The following is a 21256-nucleotide window of genomic DNA, read 5'->3' as shown; positions in this document are numbered from 1 at the left end:
TATTAACGTGTTATCCAGACAGGTCTTGTGTTTTATCACCATTATTAACATGTTATCCAGACAGGTCTTGTGTTTTATCACCATTATTGACGTGTTATCCAGACAGGTCTTGTGTTTTATCACCATTATTAACATGTTATCCAGACAGGTCTTGTGTTTTATCACCATTATTGACGTGTTATCCAGACAGCTCTTGTGTTATCCAGACAGGTCTTGTGTTTTATCACCATTATTGACGTGTTATCCAGACAGCTCTTGTGTTATCCAGACAGGTCTTGTGTTTTATCACCATTATTGACGTGTTATCCAGACAGCTCTTGTGTTATCCAGACAGGTCTTGTGTTTTATCACCATTATTGACGTGTTATCCAGACAGGTCTTGTGTTTTATCACCATTATTAACATGTTATCCAGACAGGTCTTGTGTTTTATCACCATTATTGACGTGTTATCCAGACAGCTCTTGTGTTATCCAGACAGGTCTTGTGTTTTATCACCATTATTGACGTGTTATCCAGACAGGTCTTGTGTTTTATCCCCATTATTTACATGTTATCCAGACAGGTCTTGTGATTTATCACCATTATTGACGTGTTATCCAGACAGCTCTTGTGTTATCCAGACAGGTCTTGTGTTTTATCACCATTATTGACGTGTTATCCAGACAGGTCTTGTGTTTTATCCCCATTATTGACATGTTATCCAGACAGGTCTTGTGATTTATCACCATTATTGACATGTTATCCAGACAGGTCTTGTGTTTTATCCCCATTATTGACATGTTATCCAGACAGGTCTTGTGATTTATCACCATTATTGACATGTTATCCAGACAGGTCTTGTGTTTTATCCCCATTATTAACATGTTATCCAGACAGGTCTTGTGTTTTATCCCCATTATTGACATGTTATCCAGACAGGTCTTGTGATTTATCACCATTATTGACATGTTATCCAGACAGGTCTTGTGTTTTATCCCCATTATTGACATGTTATCCAGACAGGTCTTGTGTTTTATCCCCATTATTGACATGTTATCCAGACAGGTCTTGTGTTTTATCCCCATTATTAACATGTTATCCAGACAGGTCTTGTGTTTTATCCCCATTATTAACATGTTATCCAGACAGGTCTTGTGTTTTATCACCATTATTAACATGTTATCCATACAGGTCTTGTGTTTTATCACCATTATTAACATGTTATCCAGACAGGTCTTGTGTTTTATCACCATTATTGACGTGTTATTATTGTGTTTTATCCCCATTATTGACGTTTATCCAGACAGGTCTTGTGTTTTATCACCATTATTGACATGTTATCCAGACAGGTCTTGTGTTTTATCACCATTATTGACGTGTTATACAGACAGGTCTTGTGTTTTATCACCATTATTGACGTGTTATCCAGACAGGTCTTGTGTTTTATCACCATTATTGACGTGTTATCCAGACAGGTCTCGTGTTTTATCACCATTATTGACGTGTTATCCAGACAGGTCTTGTGTTTTATCACCATTATTAACGTGTTATCCAGACAGATCTTGTGTTTTATCACCATTATTAACGTGTTATCCAGACAGGTCTTGTGTTTTATCACCATTATTAACATGTTATCCAGACAGGTCTTGTGTTTTATCACCATTATTGACGTTTATCCAGACAGCTCTTGTGTTATCCAGACAGGTCTTGTGTTTTATCACCATTATTGACGTGTTATCCAGACAGGTCTTGTGTTTTATCCCCATTATTAACATGTTATCCAGACAGGTCTTGTGTTTTATCACCATTATTGACGTGTTATCCAGACAGGTCTTGTGTTTTATCACCATTATTGACGTGTTATCCAGACAGGTCTTGTGTTTTATCACCATTATTGACATGTTATCCAGACAGGTCTTGTGTTTTATCACCATTATTGACGTGTTATCCAGACAGGTCTTGTGTTTTATCACCATTATTGATGTGTTATCCAGACAGGTCTTGTGTTTTATCACCATTATTGACGTGTTATCCAGACAGGTCTTGTGTTTTATCACCATTATTAACGTGTTATCCAGACAGGTCTCGTGTTTTATCACCATTATTAACGTGTTATCCAGACAGGTCTTGTGTTTTATCACCATTATTAACATGTTATCCAGACAGGTCTTGTGTTTTATCACCATTATTGACGTGTTATCCAGACAGGTCTTGTGTTTTATCACCATTATTAACATGTTATCCAGACAGGTCTTGTGTTTTATCACCATTATTGACGTGTTATCCAGACAGCTCTTGTGTTATCCAGACAGGTCTTGTGTTTTATCACCATTATTGACGTGTTATCCAGACAGCTCTTGTGTTATCCAGACAGGTCTTGTGTTTTATCACCATTATTGACGTGTTATCCAGACAGCTCTTGTGTTATCCAGACAGGTCTTGTGTTTTATCACCATTATTGACGTGTTATCCAGACAGGTCTTGTGTTTTATCACCATTATTAACATGTTATCCAGACAGGTCTTGTGTTTTATCACCATTATTGACGTGTTATCCAGACAGCTCTTGTGTTATCCAGACAGGTCTTGTGTTTTATCACCATTATTGACGTGTTATCCAGACAGGTCTTGTGTTTTATCCCCATTATTGACATGTTATCCAGACAGGTCTTGTGTTTTATCACCATTATTGACATGTTATCCAGACAGGTCTTGTGTTTTATCCCCATTATTGACATGTTATCCAGACAGGTCTTGTGATTTATCACCATTATTGACATGTTATCCAGACAGGTCTTGTGTTTTATCCCCATTATTAACATGTTATCCAGACAGGTCTTGTGTTTTATCCCCATTATTGACATGTTATCCAGACAGGTCTTGTGATTTATCACCATTATTGACATGTTATCCAGACAGGTCTTGTGTTTTATCCCCATTATTGACATGTTATCCAGACAGGTCTTGTGTTTTATCCCCATTATTGACATGTTATCTTGTGTTTTATCCCCATTATTAACAGACAGGGTCTTGTGTTTTATCCCCATTATTAACATGTTATCCAGACAGGTCTTATTAACATGTTATCCAGTTTTATCACCATTATTAACATGTTATCCATACAGGTCTTGTGTTTTATCACCATTATTAACATGTTATCCAGACAGGTCTTGTGTTTTATCACCATTATTGACGTGTTATCCAGACAGGTCTTGTGTTTTATCCCCATTATTGACGTGTTATCCAGACAGGTCTTGTGTTTTATCACCATTATTGACATGTTATCCAGACAGGTCTTGTGTTTTATCACCATTATTGACGTGTTATACAGACAGGTCTTGTGTTTTATCACCATTATTGACGTGTTATCCAGACAGGTCTTGTGTCACCATTTTGATCACCATCACCATTATTGACGTGTTATCCAGACAGGTCTTGTGTTTTATCACCATTATTAACGTGTTATCCAGACAGGTCTTGTGTTTTATCACCATTATTAACGTGTTATCCAGACAGATCTTGTGTTTTATCACCATTATTAACGTGTTATCCAGACAGGTCTTGTGTTTTATCACCATTATTAACATGTTATCCAGACAGGTCTTGTGTTTTATCACCATTATTGACGTGTTATCCAGACAGCTCTTGTGTTATCCAGACAGGTCTTGTGTTTTATCACCATTATTGACGTGTTATCCAGACAGGTCTTGTGTTTTATCCCCATTATTGACATGTTATCCAGACAGGTCTTGTGATTTATCACCATTATTGACATGTTATCCAGACAGGTCTTGTGTTTTATCCCCATTATTAACATGTTATCCAGACAGGTCTTGTGTTTTATCCCCATTATTAACATGTTATCCAGACAGGTCTTGTGTTTTATCACCATTATTGATGTGTTATCCAGACAGGTCTTGTGTTTTATCACCATTATTGACGTGTTATCCAGACAGGTCTTGTGTTTTATCACCATTATTAACATGTTATCCAGACAGGTCTTGTGTTTTATCCCCATTATTAACATGTTATCCAGACAGGTCTTGTGTTTTATCCCCATTATTGACATGTTATCCAGACAGGTCTTGTGTTTTATCCCCATTATTAACATGTTATCCAGACAGGTCTTGTGTTTTATCCCCATTATTGACATGTTATCCAGACAGGTCTTGTGTTTTATCCCCATTATTGACATGTTATCCAGACAGGTCTTGTGTTTTATCACCATTATTAACATGTTATCCAGACAGGTCTTGTGTTTTATCACCATTATTAACATGTTATCCAGACAGGTCTTGTGTTTTATCACCATTATTAACATGTTATCCAGACAGGTCTTGTGTTTTATCACCATTATTGACGTGTTATCCAGACAGGTCTTGTGTTTTATCCCCATTATTAACATGTTATCCAGACAGGTATTTGTGTTTTATCACCATTATTAACATGTTATCCAGACAGGTCTTGTGTTTTATCCCCATTATTGACATGTTATCCAGACAGGTCTTGTGTTTTAACCCCATTATTGACGTGTTATCCAGACAGGTCTTGTGTTTTATCACCATTATTGACATGTTATCCAGACAGGTCTTGTGTTTTATCACCATTATTGACATGTTATCCAGACAGGTCTTGTGTTTTATCACCATTATTGACGTGTTATCCAGACAGGTCTTGTGTTTTATCACCATTATTGACATGTTATCCAGACAGGTCTTGTGTTTTATCACCATTATTGACATGTTATCCAGACAGGTCTTGTGTTTTATCACCATTATTAACATGTTATCCAGACAGGTCTTGTGTTTTATCCCCATTATTAACATGTTATCCAGACAGGTCTTGTGTTTTATCACCATTATTAACATGTTATCCAGACAGGTCTTGTGTTTTATCACCATTATTGACGTGTTATCCAGACAGGTCTTGTGTTTTATCACCATTATTAACGTGTTAACCAGACAGGTCTTGTGTTTTATCAAAACACATAGAAACGTACATCATTATCAACTTCAGCTGAGAGGTCATCTTTTGCAGGGGTCGACGGTTTGAAGTTCTCCTTCGATCTATCACTTCCTGGGAAGAGGACGTCACGGAAAAGCCCCGGCTCCAGAAAGGTGAGATGGAGGAAAGGATGACGTAAACGTGGAGAAATTAAAGAAAGTGAATAACCACAGTGGAGAAAGGACTTTAAACGCTGCCGCAGTTCACACACCTCACTATGAATGTCACCGTGGCAACAGTACAGTTGTGATGTTTACATTACAGTTGGTAATCTGTCGGTAGACATAAAGGCTTGAGGTGGATTTCCTTCTTTAATCTGTGTTATCTGAGGATGGTAATCCTGGTTGTCTCTGTTATGACCCGTCTGTCTCAGATTGAGGTGATGCATGACTACCAGGAGAATAGGAGCTCCCTGCTCTCCAGCCTGGAGGGAGAGGACAGCCCAGACCTTCTCAAACGGTCTGTCTACTCATCCTCTTTATTATCCCTCTGCAGTCTTCCTGATTCCTTATGTTCAGACATAATACTAATGAGGCCCTGTCACCTCCACAGTCGCGTGATGAGGGAGCTAATCGAGACAGAGAGAGTCTATGTGGAGGAGCTGCTGTCAGTGCTGCTGGTGAGAAGATACACAGCAGCGTTTTACCATTTCTGGATTACTCCAGAGTTCTCTATGCTGATGTGTGTGTATATATGTGTGTAGGGATACAGGGGAGAGATGGAGAATCCAGGCCTTTCAGGGCTCCTGCCCCCCATCCTGCAAAGTAAGAAAGACATCCTGTTTGGAAACATGCCTGAGATCTACAACTTCCACAGCAGGCAAGGACACACACACACACACACACACACACACACACACACGCACGCACGCACGCACACATGTATCCTGTGGTTTAGAGGAAGGATCCTCACTGTCATTAATGTTGTTTGATTCAATCTCACAGTTCATTGAGACTCCAATCATTGCATCCACATAGCCTCTATGAACTAATGCTTCGTCTTAAAATCAACCATGTCTCCTGTACACTAGCTACACTGAGCAAAAATATCAACGCAGCATGTAAGTGTTGGTCCCATGTTTCATGAGCTGAAATAAAAAAATCCCAGAAACGTTCCATTCACACAAGAAAAGCGTATTTCTCTCAAATGTTGTGCACAAATTGGTTTACATCCCTGTTCGTGAGCATTTCTCCTTTGCCAAGATAATCCATCCACTTAACAGGTGTGGTATATCAAGAAGCTGATTAAACAGCATGATCATTACACAAGTGCAGTTTTGTCACACAACACAATGCCACAGATTTGTAACATCTTGAGGGAGGTTGCAATTGGCATGCTGACTGCAGGAATGTCCACCAGAGGTGCTGCCAGAGAATTTTATGTTAATTTCTCTACCATAAGCCGCCACCAACGCCATTTTAGAGAATTTGGCAGTCCGTATAACCGGCCTCTCAACCGCGGACCACGTGCATGGCGTCGTGTGGGCGAGTGGTTTGTTGATGTGAACAGAGTGGTGGCAGTAGGGTTATGATATGGGCAGGCATAAACTACAGACAATGAACACAATTGCATTTTATCGATGGCAATTGAAATGCACAGAGGCTCATTTCTCTTAAAGTATCTGTGACCAACAGATGCAAACTGTATGTGTTTTCCCAGTCATGTGAAATCCATAGATTAGGGCCTAATTTATTTATTTAACTTGACTGATTTCCTTATATGAACTGTAACTCAGTAAAATCTTTGAAATTGTTGCATGGTGTGTTTATATTTGTTCAGTATATAAGCCAGTTTCCTCTATCCAGCTGTGTGAGTTAGTTCAAGTGTTTATTCGTGGCTCTGTCTGTATCACAGGAGGTTGGTGGCACCTTAATTAGGGAGGATGGGCTCGTGGTAGTAACGGGAGTAGAATTAGTGGAATGGTATCATACATCAGACATATGGTTTCCATGTGTTTGATGCCATTCCATTCGCTCCGTTACGGACATTATTATTATGAGCCGCCTCCTGTGATCTGCATTCTCTATATCCTGCCTGCTGGGCCTGCTCCCCTGCTGGGCTGAATGGCTTAATTGAATGACTGCACGAGGCCCTAAGCCAATTAGAGCCTCTCTAACTGGTGTTAAATGTGAGTTGCTCAAACAAGCATTTGATTATGCAAACGAGAGAGGAAACTTGCAGACACAGGGGGCTCAGTGGCACAGCTGTGTGGGTGACCCCAGTCATTAACTATGGATGAGGGCAGGACATGGGGCCTACTGCGAGGCTGACTGTGTGGTGATGGTTGCTGCTGTGTGTGGTTAGGGTATGGCCTATTGACTTAACATGTCTGTGACCTCTGACTCATGATCTTTTGCTTCGACAGGGTGTTCCTGCAGGACCTGGAGGGCTGCCTGGAGACCCCAGAGGGAGTAGGGGCCTGCTTTCTGGAGCGGGTGAGGAAAGTCTATAGTGTGTGTGTGTACATGTCTGTGGTTGTTTCTGAGCAATGTCTTTACCTACAGTATATGTGTGTTTGTCTTGCATGGATGGCGGGTCATTGGAAATGTTTGTGTGTATTTCCAGAAGGAGAATTTCCAGGTGTATGAGTGTTACTGTCAGAATAAGTCTCGCTCTGAGTCCTTGTGGAGGCAATTCTCCGACTGTGCCTTTTTCCAGGTGAAGCCTGTTTCTGTCTGTCAGCCCACTACTGCTCCCTATTGATACTTAGCCATAATATTAATTTTTTTTAATGGCACAAAATGACACATTACTTTAAATAGATTCACGGTTGTGGTAAAGCAGTATTAAAGCCTTCCCAATCTTGTCCCTCCTCGACATATTCTACAGGAGTGTCAGAAGAAGCTGGAGCACAAACTGGGCCTGGATTCTTACCTGCTGAAACCAGTACAACGCCTTACCAAGTACCAGCTACTACTGAAGGTATGACACACACACCTCTACCCAGCACACCATGCCACTATTGCAGTGTCTCTATAGTAGATAAAACCATGTGGAACCTTTATCATAATTCAATGTCCCAAAATCCTGTAAATGGTAACAGCACTCTTACATAACCTAGCTCTACAGAGGGACATTCATTTCAATGAATTGAATGCATGACATTAGGGATTACAGATTAAATTGCAGAGAAATCCCATCTGGTTAATGGGGACTGCTACCAATTTCCTTTCCCGTGTTAGTCCCTGTTAAATGACAGAATAAGGAAAATCTTACACGCAACTATTATTTTATAGTACAGCTGGAGAATTTGGGATTTCAACTTTTATCAGATATTGATGTGTACCAGACATTGATTTGTGTGTGTGTGTATGTTTGTTTGGTGTGTGTGTGTGCGTGCTTGCGTGCGTGCGCTAGGAGCTACTGAAGTACAGTCCAGGAGGCTGTGAGGGGACCTCGGAGCTACAGGGGGCGCTAGCAGCCATGCTGGACCTCCTCAAGTCAGTCAATGACTCCATGCATCAGATCGCCATCACGGGCTACCAGGTGGGGCCTCCTGGTGCTGCTGACACTTTACAGCAAAGTGGCTGAATCTGATCATAGCATACAGTATATTGGCAATTTATACAATTCTGTCAGTATGTGTAGCATTAGATTAACTAACTAAACCAGTCCCTATGTGTTGAATTGTGTATGAGCCAGTCTCTGACCCTGTCTGTGTATTGTTCACCCAGGGAGAGTTGTCTGACCTGGGCCGGGTGCTGATGCAGGGCTCCTTCAGTGTGTGGATCAGCCATAAGAAAGGCCCCACCCGTATGAAGGAGCTGGCCCGCTTCAAGCCCATGCAGAGACACCTGTTCCTGTACGAGAGAGCCCTGCTCTTCTGCAAGCGCAGGGAGGAGCATGGAGAGGGTGCAGACAAGACCCCCTCCTACAGCTTCAAGCACTGTCTCAAGGTGTGTGTGTGTGTATGTGAAGGCGGTACTTTCTGACACGTGCTGCCTTTCGGAACTGTCTCCAGTGGGATGTTTGTGTGTCAAGGCGAGTGTGTGTATTAATATGCACAGGGCATGGCGGATGGTGTCACACCACCTGATGTTCTCCTCTTGATTTATTATTGAGCCCCTGAGCTTCCTGCGATCACACGGAGGTGTTGGGGCCAGCGGGCCAGCCGGGTAGCGTGTCGCTGATGTGTGACGCATGACGTGTGCTTGTAGGCCCCAGGTTCAATCAGTATGTGTGTGTGTAACAGTCAGTGTGTGTGTGTGTGTCCTGACAGATGAGTGCGGTGGGGATTACAGAGAACGTCAAGGGAGATGTGAAAAAGTTTGAGATCTGGTACAGTGGCAGGGAGGAGGTGTACTTAGTTCAGGTAAGGACTACCTCTACTCTGTGAAGTGACTGTTGAAATGATTCATGCCACCCAGAAGCAGTGTATGTTCACCACACAAGCACTCTAGACAATAACCACCACCCACTGACTTGTTTGTCATCTGCGTGTTGTTCTGTTCTTTGTTGTGCCTTCTTTGTCAACTTCATGCCATGTTATGATTTGTTATGTATTGTTCTAGTGAAATATGTGTTATGTTACTGTGGTGCCATTTTTAAATCATGCCTGTAAGATGCAAATAAAATGTCTTCACAAAAACACAAGTTTTCTGTCTATCTTGTCATTGTGTTTTGTTACCATACATTGATTGTGTTCTATTCTTATCTCCCAGGCCCCCACAGTGGAGGTTAAGATGGCTTGGCTCAATGATCTGCGAAGGATCCTCACCAACCAGCAGAAACTCCTTAAAGGTTTTGGATGTCACTCACATCACTCTCCAAAGCACACCCAACAAAGAGTTGGTTTAATTCATCTCAGACATCCTCTCTCTGGTTCTCTGTTTCTCTCAGATGAGCATTGTGTCAACAACCAGATGCCAGAACACATTCGACTGTCTCCGCCCTTGTCTGAGAGGTATGTTGGGTGTCAAAGACACAGCAGCTCCCCACTGATGGTGTGAGTGTGGCAGGCAGTTATGTGACCTGTTGAGACAGTTATGATATGTGGTGTTGGGGAGCATATCAACAAGCAGGTATAAAGCTGGGAAATAGAAAATGAGGGGAAGAAGGTTCAGGAGCCGATGTGTGAAGAGAAGATGTGTGTGTGAAGAGAAGATGTGTGTGTGAATGCTCCCCTCTCTCCTTTGCTGTCTGGTTGCTGTCCTCCCCCTCCTCCCCTCCCCCCTGCAGGGGTGTGCGGCCGTCCGGAGGGGCTCCTAAGGGCTGTCTGCCGGGGCTGGACTTTGTCTCGCTGTCCGCCAATGTCTTTCAGTGTCTGCGCTCCCGGAGTCCACACCCTCGAAGCCCCCGGCAACGCCCCCGCCCCCCCAACCGCCCCCGCCCCCAGCGCCACTGACCCGCCCTGATGCTCAGTGGTAAACTCAGCCCAGCTCTGCATGCCTCGGCCAGGCTCGGCATGGCCCAGCTTGGGGACCTAAACCACCCACAGGGCTGCTGTGTTTGCATACTGACCGTCATCTGCAACCCATTTAATAGCAGACTCCATTCGGCTCATAAATCGCCAGATGTGTTTTTCATGTCTTGAGAGACCAATGTCCCAACAGGCCTTCCATCTCAGACATCTTACCCCAAATGACTGCACCCATCTTTGCATGGGATTTTCAATTTAGCATGGAATGCAAAGCAAATAAACAAAAACGTATTGATTTCCTCATGTTTCCAGCACCAGAACTGCTTCTAAGATGGGGTTCGCTTTTGATATTGAATATAACTGAAATGTCGCTAAATTATAGTAGTTATTTCAAACCCAAGAAAAATGGACCTCCTAATACACTGACGAACTAGGATCATGTTAAATGGAGACCAGATCTTTCCATGCGCCAGCATGTGTCTCAGTGTGAACTTGGTTGCCCTTGGTCACATGGTTGCTATATGCTGTACTCTGTTTTGCTGCTCTGTGGGCTGTTTGGCTGGCGGCTGAAAGGTCATCATGGTGGTGTGAGATGAGAAGTTGTCCTTAACCACAGATCAAGGATCAGATTTTCCTCTGAAATTAGTAAAGGTTAGATCTGTGGCTAAGGGCAGCTTCTACCTGGAGCATGAGTTCGTTCATTGAATAAGTCTAGTTAAATAAAGGTTCAAGAAAATGTATACAAATTGATTGTGTCGTGTTGTCTCTCCCACAGCAAACAGCAGAGGGCGTCGATCAGCTCCGAGGACACTGAGTCAGGGAGGAGCAGTCCAGACCCCCAGTCCCACTCCCCTCAACACCGACGCAACCGACGCAGTGAGTACACCACTACCCCATACATGTACAGTAGACTGGTTGCCAGACAACTTCACCAAAATGATGCACGCACATCAATGGGGCACAAGGCCTCGTGGTGTTATGATTTTTAAATGGTCTGATAGCTAGCAACAAGAGGCTGCCATGCGGGGAATAGTATGTCTCTTGTTTCAGCTAGTTGTATCTTGTTATTGATACCACGTCTTGTTTTGAGGTGTTTTGACTTATGTCACCTGTATGCTAATATGGCGAAAATTCGCTAGATAGCTAACCAACAACTGTAACGATTTATTTGAGAGACAACTAGTGGTTATTGTGGAAATGTATGTTCTCAATAAACATTTGGAGATGAAATACAGTTCATATGTTGTCAATAATCCTTTTGAGTTGACAGTTGTTTTGCCCCTAAATTGCGCACGCATCGGTTTTGTTTCTAAGCAACCCACCTGTCTATACCCATAACATAAAGTAAATAGTTGGTAACTATTTGTAATTATGGTGATTGAGTCAACAATGGTTATTGGGTCATGACAGATGGTACATGAAACTCCTCTGAATTGACATTGGATTTATGTGGGTATTAATACAATTGCAATCCCGGTTCCCTAAAGATGCAGGTATTTCACATGAAGGAGCTGTGGGTGCATGGAGAAACTCTGGGGGGGGAGAGAGTTAAACATTTTAGAAAGAAGATGCAGAACAAGCTATAGGATGATAAATCCTATGGTTTTATCGCTGGTACAGTGCACTAGCGCTAGCTAACATTGTAAGTCAATACTTGGGAGTCAGTATTGATATAAAATCTGCAAAAATAATGACGCAATACTCTACAGTATAGATTTCCCCCCCTATCCCTTGAAGAAAAAATATAATTTGATTGTCAATTACTCCGTTTTTAATTGTAATTTATTGCTATACTTACCACGTATTTACTTCGGCTATTTCTGGTACTTCATTAAGGCACTATATAAGGAGAGACAAGCAAAATGTAACTCAAAACTAAAATGTGTAATTTCCAGCCTGGCCCGGTGCACCTCACTCAGTAGACATCTGTGAGGGTCTGGAGGAGTGGGGTGGCGGTGAGGACCCCTCTCAGCCTTCAGACACCGAGGAGGAGGACGCTGCTCAGCTGGTGAGATGGGTTCTCTACAACATCAATACAACCACTCATTTGTATTTAAACACTAACACACTGTGTGGCCTCGTTCCTTACCCAGGACCTTAAATATGCTCAGAAAGGTTAAAGGAACCTCTTCAAACTCCCTACGTTTAAAGTGGACACTACATGTTTAAAAGGCATACTCTAGTAGGCTACAGTTCTACATATCCTTCTCCTAGTCTAACAAAATTGTGTCTGTCCTCCCAGGCTCCAGGCAGATATAAGGCCTTGGCTGAATGTTCACGATACGGCCCAGATGACCTCACCATCAAGAACGGTGATGTCATCCAGCTGCAGCACGAGGACAGCGAAGGCCACTGGTGAGTGTCGACAGTGTCAGTTGTCTGGTGGTAAAGTTGGTTGCCAATGGCAGAACCTTATTTAACACGGGTTTGACTGGAGCCTAATATAGCAGGTGTAAAGACTTAACGACAAAACAGACAGCGTAGGAGAATGGTTAAAAGCAGCGTGTGGCAGTCCTATCGGCTACCATTTTATTTTAATTTCACAATAATTCTACATGTTGAATGGCCACCATTCGTCAACACCCAGCAGGTTATCTTCTGCACACTGCGGCGCTCCGCCAATTTCATTATCGTGTGTCCTGCCCTTCACCTTAAAGGTCCAATGCAGCTAAAGTTTGTATCTCAATATTAAATCAGTAAGTACTGTGATTTTTTTTCAATTAAGATGGTCAAAGAAATACATTTGCAGTGAGCAATTTCTCAAGCAAGAATGTTGCTAGGACTGTCTGAGAGTGCTCTGAGTGGGGAGGGGAAAACTGAAAGGCTTGGAACTCTATTTCTTATTGGTCTATTAACTAATTGACCCCCTGGTTGTTGTCACCAGACCAAAACTCCCATTCCACCTAAACAGGTTGAAATGTCATGTGTTTTTCAAACAGCTCCAACATTAAAATGGCCTTATCATAATTTTCACAATTTCTCAGTAATATTCAAACCTCAGTGTGATTTAAAAAAAAAAAGATATATATATATAAACAAATGTTTGTTTTAAATGAGAAACAGTAATATCATGTTTTTGACTGTACTGGGCCTTTAACTCCTCTAAAGCTTCCCTCCCTCACTCCATCTCCAGGCTGGTGAAGAACCTGAGTCGCAGACAGGAGGGTATCATCCCAGTCCCCAACCTGCACATGATTCTGGGAAACGGCAGTAGAGGACAGTCCACTAGACTAGGAGGTAAGGTTAGTGTTACAGTACAGAGGAAGAGGTTTCTAAAGCCATTTGTACTCTCAATCCTCCTCTCTGACATGTAGCTCATTAGATGGGCTTCTTTGAATAATTTGTGTCTCCTATCTTTTATCCAGATCCAGGGAATCTGAAGGCCAGAAAGCTCAGCTCCCCTTAGAGGGAAAATGATGTCTTCAAGTGCTCGCGGGACCTGGGGAAGTGGTTAGTCGGAACCTCGTATTTCCCACTTCGGAGGAGCTTTGGAAGGCAGCAACACCTTTCGTTGGACCTTTACAAAGATTGACAGACTGAAAAGACAGACTGTTTTCCATTAGACATTGTGAGGTCATGACTGATGGAATATCTTAAACTCTGCTTCCTCAAAGTGCTCTGATTGGCCACGATTAGAGACAACTAGCCAATTTAAGAAGGACGTAGGAGTTTTAGGTCTGGGTTTTTGATTGACATTTTTCTGGGCCAATAACATGAGGACCTGTTGTTTTTTTCGCCCACCATGATGGACAGTGGACACACTTTATGAATGTTACCCTCCAAACACTTTAGACAGCACGGGGTTCTACCAGCACAAAGGCACACGGTTTGGTGAAGGACAAGGGACATGTGAAAAGGTTTGGGACTTAAAATTCAATCCCCCACTTCCTCTTAGACCCAGCCAATGGGCTTTTCTGTTGGGCTGCTGTAGCTGGATTACATCCATGGACTCTCGCTCTCTGAGGGATTCTTAACCGTCATTGCTAATCAGTGAGAATGCAGTTGTTGTTTGTACGTTTATGCGTTTATTCTTATGCGTCATAATAATCCGGGTTTTCGCCTGAAACATTTCTTAAAAAGAGACTTTTGTACATAGCTATGTCATTCATTTTGGATGTGTATACTTGAATGTTGGTCTATTGTTTGTTGATGTTAATTTATTCTACATGCTCATGTTGTTTAGGTATCCATCCTGTCTTATTCCTTAAGGCACCCTTCTCTTAGCTCTCCAAGCTTGAAATGCCAAAACGTGCCGTGCCATAATGCCTTTTTATTCCTGCAATGTTGGAATCGAGCTCCTCTTTGATAAATGTACTGTTTGCTCCGCAGTATCAAACGCAGTCTTGCTTCTACCTCACATCGGACCTATACTCAACTGGCACTTTATTAATGCTTATAAGCGAAATGCAAGCTGAAAGAAAACAAGCGGAAAGCTTTACTATATTTTCAAAGGCTCTAGAGAAATTGAGCTCTCCATGAACACAACACCTCCTTCATATTTTCCTGATTCATACCTATTGTTTTTCAACTTTATTTCCGAAGCTCAGTGTGTGTCAATGGCGAGGAGACACACCGCCCCAATATACATAAAGTTAAGATGTCACGGATGGTAAATTCCGACATCTTGTGAGGTGATGGTGACTGATAGAAGGGTACTCCTCAGGTCTATAGTGATATGGGGGAAGAGCTACTACCCGCGTGGCGCCAGCAAAGACTGATGTCATTCTCCCCAGGATTTCCCTCTGTCTCCCCGGTGTGAGCAGCACAAAATGGAGCGAGAGAGAGCTGGATCAAGAGAGAGGGAGAAATGTGCCACTCTCTCTTCCTCTACTCGTCTCCTCCACGGCCTTGCAATTAATCTTAGGCTTCCCATTAAACAGGATCATACAGCAAACATGAAATATACCCGCTATGTCGAACGCTTAATTAAATATTGATTGCGGACTTATATGAATTTACTACATCAAATCAAGGCCCCAGTCGGAGGCCTGCCTTTCATATGCTGCGTTTGATGTGGAAATGAGCCAGGAAAACAGCGGGGAGCACAGCGCCACACTACTAATGTCTTCTTATTAATTAATTAATTAATTTAGCTATCAAGTTGTTCCTTCGCGGTGGTAAGCAGCTGTGCAGCCCAGTAAAATTGTCTATCTACCCTTAACGGAGACCTGCTTGACTGCTGCGCGTCGCATCAATGGGTTTCTCTCCTCATATGGCAGAATTAGCTGGGTTTTCTTTCTTTTGGGCTCCAAAATGCTGCACATTTTGCACTGAACTGTGATGTTCAAAAATGGAGACAGAAATATGCTTGAAAATGCTGTGCGTCTTTGACAAGCGCTGTAAGCTTGTTGCTAAGTGTTTCTCATAAGAGAACATAGCATGGCTAACTGAATATTGACCGAACGTGGCAGGTTTCAGGTTTTTATTATTGTTCTTCAGTCATCGTTGTTGATTGGCTGCTTTTTTATACAGCTTCAGTATTGTATATAGACCAAATAAAGTATTTATTGAAATAATACAGGTTTCTTCTGCGCCTTAGAGTTTAATGTTGTTTTTTCTATATTAGAATACAATAAAGCAGTGTTAGTTGCTTGCATACAGCCATTTGCCAGTAAATTATAGTTTTTGTTTTCTGAATAAGCATAATAAATGTTCAGTAGGCATAAGCATCTGTTCGCCATACAGGTCTCTATCATGTAAAGCTTATCTTCACCAGCTACAAGAAGACGCTCTCTATTTGAATACAAAACAGACACATCTCCTGAACCCCCAAAAGACCTGGAACAAAAAAAGCCAGCGTGGGCCTTTAGAGGGTCAAAGGTCAGGGGTTAGTCATCCAGGACGTCATGCAGCATGCGCTTGGTCACTGACATAACGTGACGTATCCATCTATAGTAGTGCGACACTCTGGTGTATACCCCATACTTCCCATCCTTGGCACACTCCTCCCCCCAGCTCACTATCCCTGTCAGGAACCAGGTGTCATGGTAACGGTTGGTATGGGGACCCCCGCTGTCCCCCTGGCACGAGTCTTTTGCCACGTGAGCATAGCCGGCACAGAACATATACTTGGTGATACGGGCACTACTGCTATCCTTACACGACGTCCTCTCTGTAAATGGCACCTCTACCTTCTGTAGTAAGTGAGACGTAGCCCCCTGGAAGCGTGTGCGACCCCAGCCACTGACTGTAGCCGGGGATTGATCCTTCACCAGGTCCTCGGTGAAGACCTTGGGCCCCAGGCAGATGGGTCTGGCGTGGGAGGAGAATGTGATGGGGTTGTTCAGGCGCAGCAGGGCGATATCGTGGTTGTACAGACTCTGCTGGGAGTCGTAGAGTGGATGTTTGTACTGCTTCGACACCTCGTGGTCCTGTTCCGTGGCCTCTTTAACATTGATGTTATGTTCCCCTGGAGAGGTACAATAACTCAATTAAGTAATCAATATGAATCGTCCTAGTAGAGAATTTAGTTTTAGTCATAGATGCAATGAAATAGATAAAAATCATACACCTATGAACACGCTCCTGTGTAAAGTAGTGAGAATGTACCGTAGCTGAGCTAAAAAAAAAAAAACGGAATTTTGCCTTACCCACTCTGACGAAAAAAGATCCCTGCTGTCCCTCCACCAGACAGTGGGCAGCAGTGATGACCCACAACTGACTGAGGATAGAGCCCCCACAGAAAACCTGACCACTGGGCCTCTGCACCAGAGCAGCCTGGGGGAGTAGAGAGCAGGGAGATCCCATTACATACAGTATCAGTCTAAAGTTTGGACACACCTACTCGAGAGTTTTTCTTAATTTGAACTATTTTCGACATTGTAGAATAATAGTGAATAAATACATCACAACTATGAAATAACACCAAAGAAATCATGTAGTAACCAAAAAGTGTTAAACCAATCAAAATATATTTTAGATTCTTCAAAGTAGCCATCCTTTGCCTTGATGACAGCTTTGAACACTCTTGGCATTCTCTCAACCAGCTTCACCTTGAATGCTTTTCCTACAGTCTTGGAGTTCCCACATATGCTGAGCACTTGTTGGCTGCTTTTCCTTCACTCTGCGGTCCAACTCATCCCAAACCACCTAAATTGGGTTGAAGTTGGGTGATTTTGGAGGCCAGGGCATCTGATGCAGCTCTCCATCATTCGCCGCCTTGGTCAAATAGCCTGGAGGTGTGTTTTGGGTCATTGTCCTGTTAAAAAACAAATGATAGTCCTGCATATGGAGGACAAGCGCAAACCAGATGGGATGGCGTATCGCTGCAGAATGCTGTGGTAGCCATGCTGGTTAAGTGTGCCTTGAATTCTAAATTAATAACAGACAGTGTCACCAGCAAAGCACCATCACACCTCTTCTTGCATGCTTTACGGTGGGAACCACACATGCGGATATCATCAGTTCACCTACTCACAAAGACATAGCCGTTGGAACCATAAATCTCAAATTTGGACTCATCAGACCAAAGGACAGATTTCCACTGGTCTAATGTCCATTGCTCGTGTTTCTTGCTCGTGTTTCTTGTTTCTTGGCCCAAGCAAGTCTCTTCTTATTATTGGTGTCCTTTAGTAGTGGTTTCTTTGCAGCAATTTGACCAACAGTTGATGTTGAGATGTGTCTGTTACTTGAACTCTGAAGAATTTATTTGGGATGTAATTTCTGAGGCTGGTAAATCTAATGAACTTATCCTTTGGAGCAGAGGTAACTCTGGGTCTTCCTTTCCTGTGGCGGTCCTCATGAGAGCCAGTGTCATCATAGCACTTGATGGCTTTTGCGACTGCACTTGATGAAACTTTCAAAGTTCTTGAAATGTTCTGAATTGACTGACCTTCATGTCTTAAAGTAATGATGGACTGTCGTTTCTCTTTGCCCATTTGAGCTGTTCTTGCCATAATATGGACTTGGTCTTTTACCAAATAATGCTATCTTCTGTAAACCACCCCTACCTTGTCACAACACAACTGATTGGCTCAAACGCATTAAGAAGGAAATAAATTCCACAAATGAACTTTTAACAAGGCACACCTGTTAATTGAAATGCATTCCAGGTGACTACCTCATGAAGCTGGTTGAGAGAATGCCAAGAGTGTGCAAAGCTGTCATCAAGGCAAAGGGTGGCTACTTTGAAGAATCTCAAATTTCAAATATATTTAGATTTGTTTATCCCTTTTTTTGGTTACCACAGGATTCCATATGTTTTATTTTATGGTTTTGATGTTGTCACTATTATTCTACAATGTAGAAAATAGTAAAAATAAAAACCTTTTAATGTATAGGTGTGTCCAAACATTTGACTGGTACTGTATATCGGCCTTTACATGGTAATAATAATATATATGGGTTGTATGTAGCTCTTTTCAAGGACCCAGAGATGCTTAGACACACATTCACCAGTGCATAGTGCATCTTGGTATTTTCCCCTCTCTTACCTGCCATGGGATATCTCCAGGGGTGACTGTGTCGCCACCTACAATACGTATTCTGACGTTGAGGTCTCCGACAGGGGGCTTGGTGGTATTGGCTGGGGTGAGGGAGGGGGTTGTAGTGACGTTGGCATCTGATCTTGTTTTCTTAAGGGGGAGTAATGATCTAGACATGTCCGTGATCACAGTCCGCCTGTCTCTGCCACAAGGAAACTCCACTGGTGGTATACAAATCCAAATTAAGGAGGGCTGGGTGGTAACTCTACATCAATTTACTCTACACCAATGACGTAACCTTGTAATCACACTACTGTATTGACATGTTGCTACACAGTACTTTAGCAAGATTATGGTAAAAGGTATAACAAGACGTGTGAATGTTGTGGCTACCTTCAGGATTGCAGTTGACTCGATCCTGCGCCAGCTTGTAGCCCTCTGCACAGCTACACTCTGCCCCATAGGTGTCCAGGTTCTCGCAGAAGTGCATACATTCTCCATTATTCACCGCACACTGTCTAACTGTTACTGTGGGGAGAAACCTACATCAATTACCCACATCTAAAGAGATGAGGCATGTTAAATAATATAGCAAATAGAAGTAAGTGTGGTTGCGATTGTTATTTTTTAAATTTATTTAACCTTTATTTAACGAGGCAAGTCAGTTAAGAACAAATTCTTATTTTCAATGACGGCCTAGGAACAGTGGGTTAACTGCCTGTTCAGGGGCAGAACTACAGATTTGTACCGTGTCAGCTCAGGGATATGAACTTGCAACCTTTCGGTTACTAGTACAACTCTCTAACCACTAGGCTACCCTGCCGCCCCAACGTGGTTTTACAACTGTGTTATCGCAATGTTATAGGAGTGACGTCCAGGCAGAGTTTACATAGAGCGTCCTCAACTGGTTTAAGCTGGACCAACCTGCCCTGAACTGACTGAAATGGAGGACATTTGTCAAGGCCTATGCTCCTTATAGGAGCCAATGGCTTAAGTCAAGTAAGCCACTACGATGTTATTACTGTACCTATCTCACAGTTCGTCCCAGTGAAGCCTCGTTGACAGATGCAGGAGTAGGATCCTTTCTGGTCTTTACAGGAGCCCTGGTTTAGACAGGGGGACGACTTACACTGGTCCCCATCTGATACATAACAGAACATTATTGATGCAATTTACGTTACACCAAGTTTCATAAACACACACACACACACGATAACATACACATGGATTTATTACTGTAGATATGTGGTAGTGGTGGAGTAGGGGCCTGAGGGCACACAGTGTGTTGTGAAATCTGTGAATATATTGTAATGTTTTTAAAATTGTATAAACTGCCTTCATTTTGCTGGACCCCAGGAAGAGGATCCATAATAAATACAAACACAAACACTGCTAAACCCACACACCACACACAGCTCTGAGTCACAGCTTAATCCCCTCTGTTTGTGCCAACACAACAGTTAATCATTAAGCGAAGTCACCTTCATAAGCGGCCCAAAACTCCATCTGAAAAATAAATACAGAATCTTCAGAATATCACAAGTTAACCCATTCATTACACAGTACCGAATTCATGGTGGAGTCTAACCCCACCACACACACACACACACACACACACACACACACACACACACACACACACACACACACACACACACACACACACACACACACACACACACACACACTCACCGTCTTCTCTTCATTCTCAAATGCTTCCCTGGCCTCCTCCAGGTCACACCTCTCCTCCAGACACTCTCTCTCCAGGTTCCCCCATAACAGCTCCTCGAACACCCCTGTGTTGTGGCGCCTCTGTCTCCTCAGCACACTGTCTGCTGCCTGGCCTGACAGGAACACTGGGGCTGGAGGGCCAGAGGGAGATGGTAAGGCTGTTACAGTCATGGCTGGTGCATAACTGACAGTAATATTGTTACTCGTGAGAAACCTACTGAAACCATCAGCAGTCAGAGCAGGACTTACCTCCCCAGACCAGCCGGCAGTCTAGCAGCATCACACACAGGAGGAGGATTAGGTAAACTGTTGCCATCCCTGTCTGATCTGATACTCTGGTATCACAATGCCCAATGCAGAGAAACACACACACACCATGGACACACTCTCACCCACTCCAAAGTACAGCTTTCTGTTTACTCTTGAACCACAGTGGCAGGGTATGTTTGCTGTTAGTTTGTTTAGAGGCAAAACATTGACATACTGTGGTGGATTTATAATTTTCTATTTGTACTTTTTGACCAGCCAGGTCAACTAAGAACAACAGCTTCTTATTTATAATGATCGGTTGGCTGGCTGGTGTAAGTATCCGTGTACATCCTTTTGTGAACGGATTGTTTTTACATGTTTTTTTTTCTCTGTGATGACTGATTTTTTTCATCATTCTCTGATGTGTTCCTCTAGGTTTGGACTGCAATCAGAAACGGAGAAAAGCCCCGTCTTCAACAAAACATGCATTTCAGGTAATATACCACTAGA

The 21256-nt window shown here is 42.7% G+C and overlaps 2 protein-coding genes and 1 long non-coding RNA gene across 6 annotated transcripts in view; 1 reads left to right on the top strand and 2 right to left on the bottom strand.

Moving 5' to 3' along the window:
• Positions 1-15600, top strand: part of mcf2a (MCF.2 cell line derived transforming sequence a) — a 38196-nt gene extending 22596 nt beyond the window's left edge. For 2 of the 4 annotated variants that reach the window (XM_035744275.2, XM_035744279.2), the window contains 16 exons: positions 5018-5097; positions 5358-5443; positions 5537-5603; positions 5688-5803; positions 7350-7419; positions 7550-7642; positions 7814-7906; positions 8342-8470; positions 8659-8880; positions 9204-9296; positions 9646-9887; positions 11119-11219; positions 12239-12351; positions 12586-12698; positions 13477-13580; positions 13709-15600. In XM_035744275.2, coding sequence (XP_035600168.2) covers positions 5018-5097; positions 5358-5443; positions 5537-5603; positions 5688-5803; positions 7350-7419; positions 7550-7642; positions 7814-7906; positions 8342-8470; positions 8659-8880; positions 9204-9296; positions 9646-9887; positions 11119-11219; positions 12239-12351; positions 12586-12698; positions 13477-13580; positions 13709-13749 — 1763 coding nt within the window. In that variant the 3' untranslated portion in view covers positions 13750-15600. Of the gene's footprint in view, positions 1-5017; positions 5098-5357; positions 5444-5536; positions 5604-5687; positions 5804-7349; positions 7420-7549; positions 7643-7813; positions 7907-8341; positions 8471-8658; positions 8881-9203; positions 9297-9645; positions 9888-11118; positions 11220-12238; positions 12352-12585; positions 12699-13476; positions 13586-13708 lie in introns of all 4 variants that reach the window. The other 2 variants (XM_035744278.2, XM_035744277.2) reach the window with 2 other exon arrangements.
• The window catches only part of LOC127913994 (uncharacterized), a 423857-nt gene that overhangs the window by 102353 nt on the left and 300248 nt on the right, over positions 1-21256 (bottom strand). The window lies entirely within an intron of this gene.
• LOC118363426 (coagulation factor IX-like) lies at positions 15752-20900 on the bottom strand. Its single transcript, XM_035744280.2, has 8 exons — positions 20747-20900; positions 20459-20628; positions 20248-20272; positions 19794-19907; positions 19160-19294; positions 18776-18987; positions 16934-17060; positions 15752-16752 (listed from the first exon to the last, which is right to left on the bottom strand). Exons 1-8 carry the CDS (start codon positions 20811-20813, stop codon positions 16172-16174), a joined length of 1431 nt encoding a protein of 476 aa, XP_035600173.1. The 5' UTR covers positions 20814-20900; the 3' UTR covers positions 15752-16171.

This window comes from Oncorhynchus keta, chromosome 30 (assembly GCF_023373465.1).
Source record: "Oncorhynchus keta strain PuntledgeMale-10-30-2019 chromosome 30, Oket_V2, whole genome shotgun sequence".
Taxonomy (NCBI): Eukaryota; Metazoa; Chordata; class Actinopteri; order Salmoniformes; family Salmonidae; genus Oncorhynchus; species Oncorhynchus keta.
This window is presented reverse-complemented; position numbering and strand designations above follow the sequence as displayed.

Excerpts from the sequence above, each read along its gene's own strand:
- LOC118363426 (XM_035744280.2), bottom strand. The coding sequence starts at position 20,813 with ATGGCAACAGTTTACCTAATCCTCCTCCTGTGTGTGATGCTGCTAGAC. Across the intron at positions 19,295-19,793 it reads TGGGACGAACTGTGAGATAG|TAACAGTTAGACAGTGTGCG; the intron begins GTACAGTAATAA and ends TTCTCCCCACAG. Across the intron at positions 17,061-18,775 it reads CTGGAGATATCCCATGGCAG|GCTGCTCTGGTGCAGAGGCC; the intron begins GTAAGAGAGGGG and ends CTACTCCCCCAG.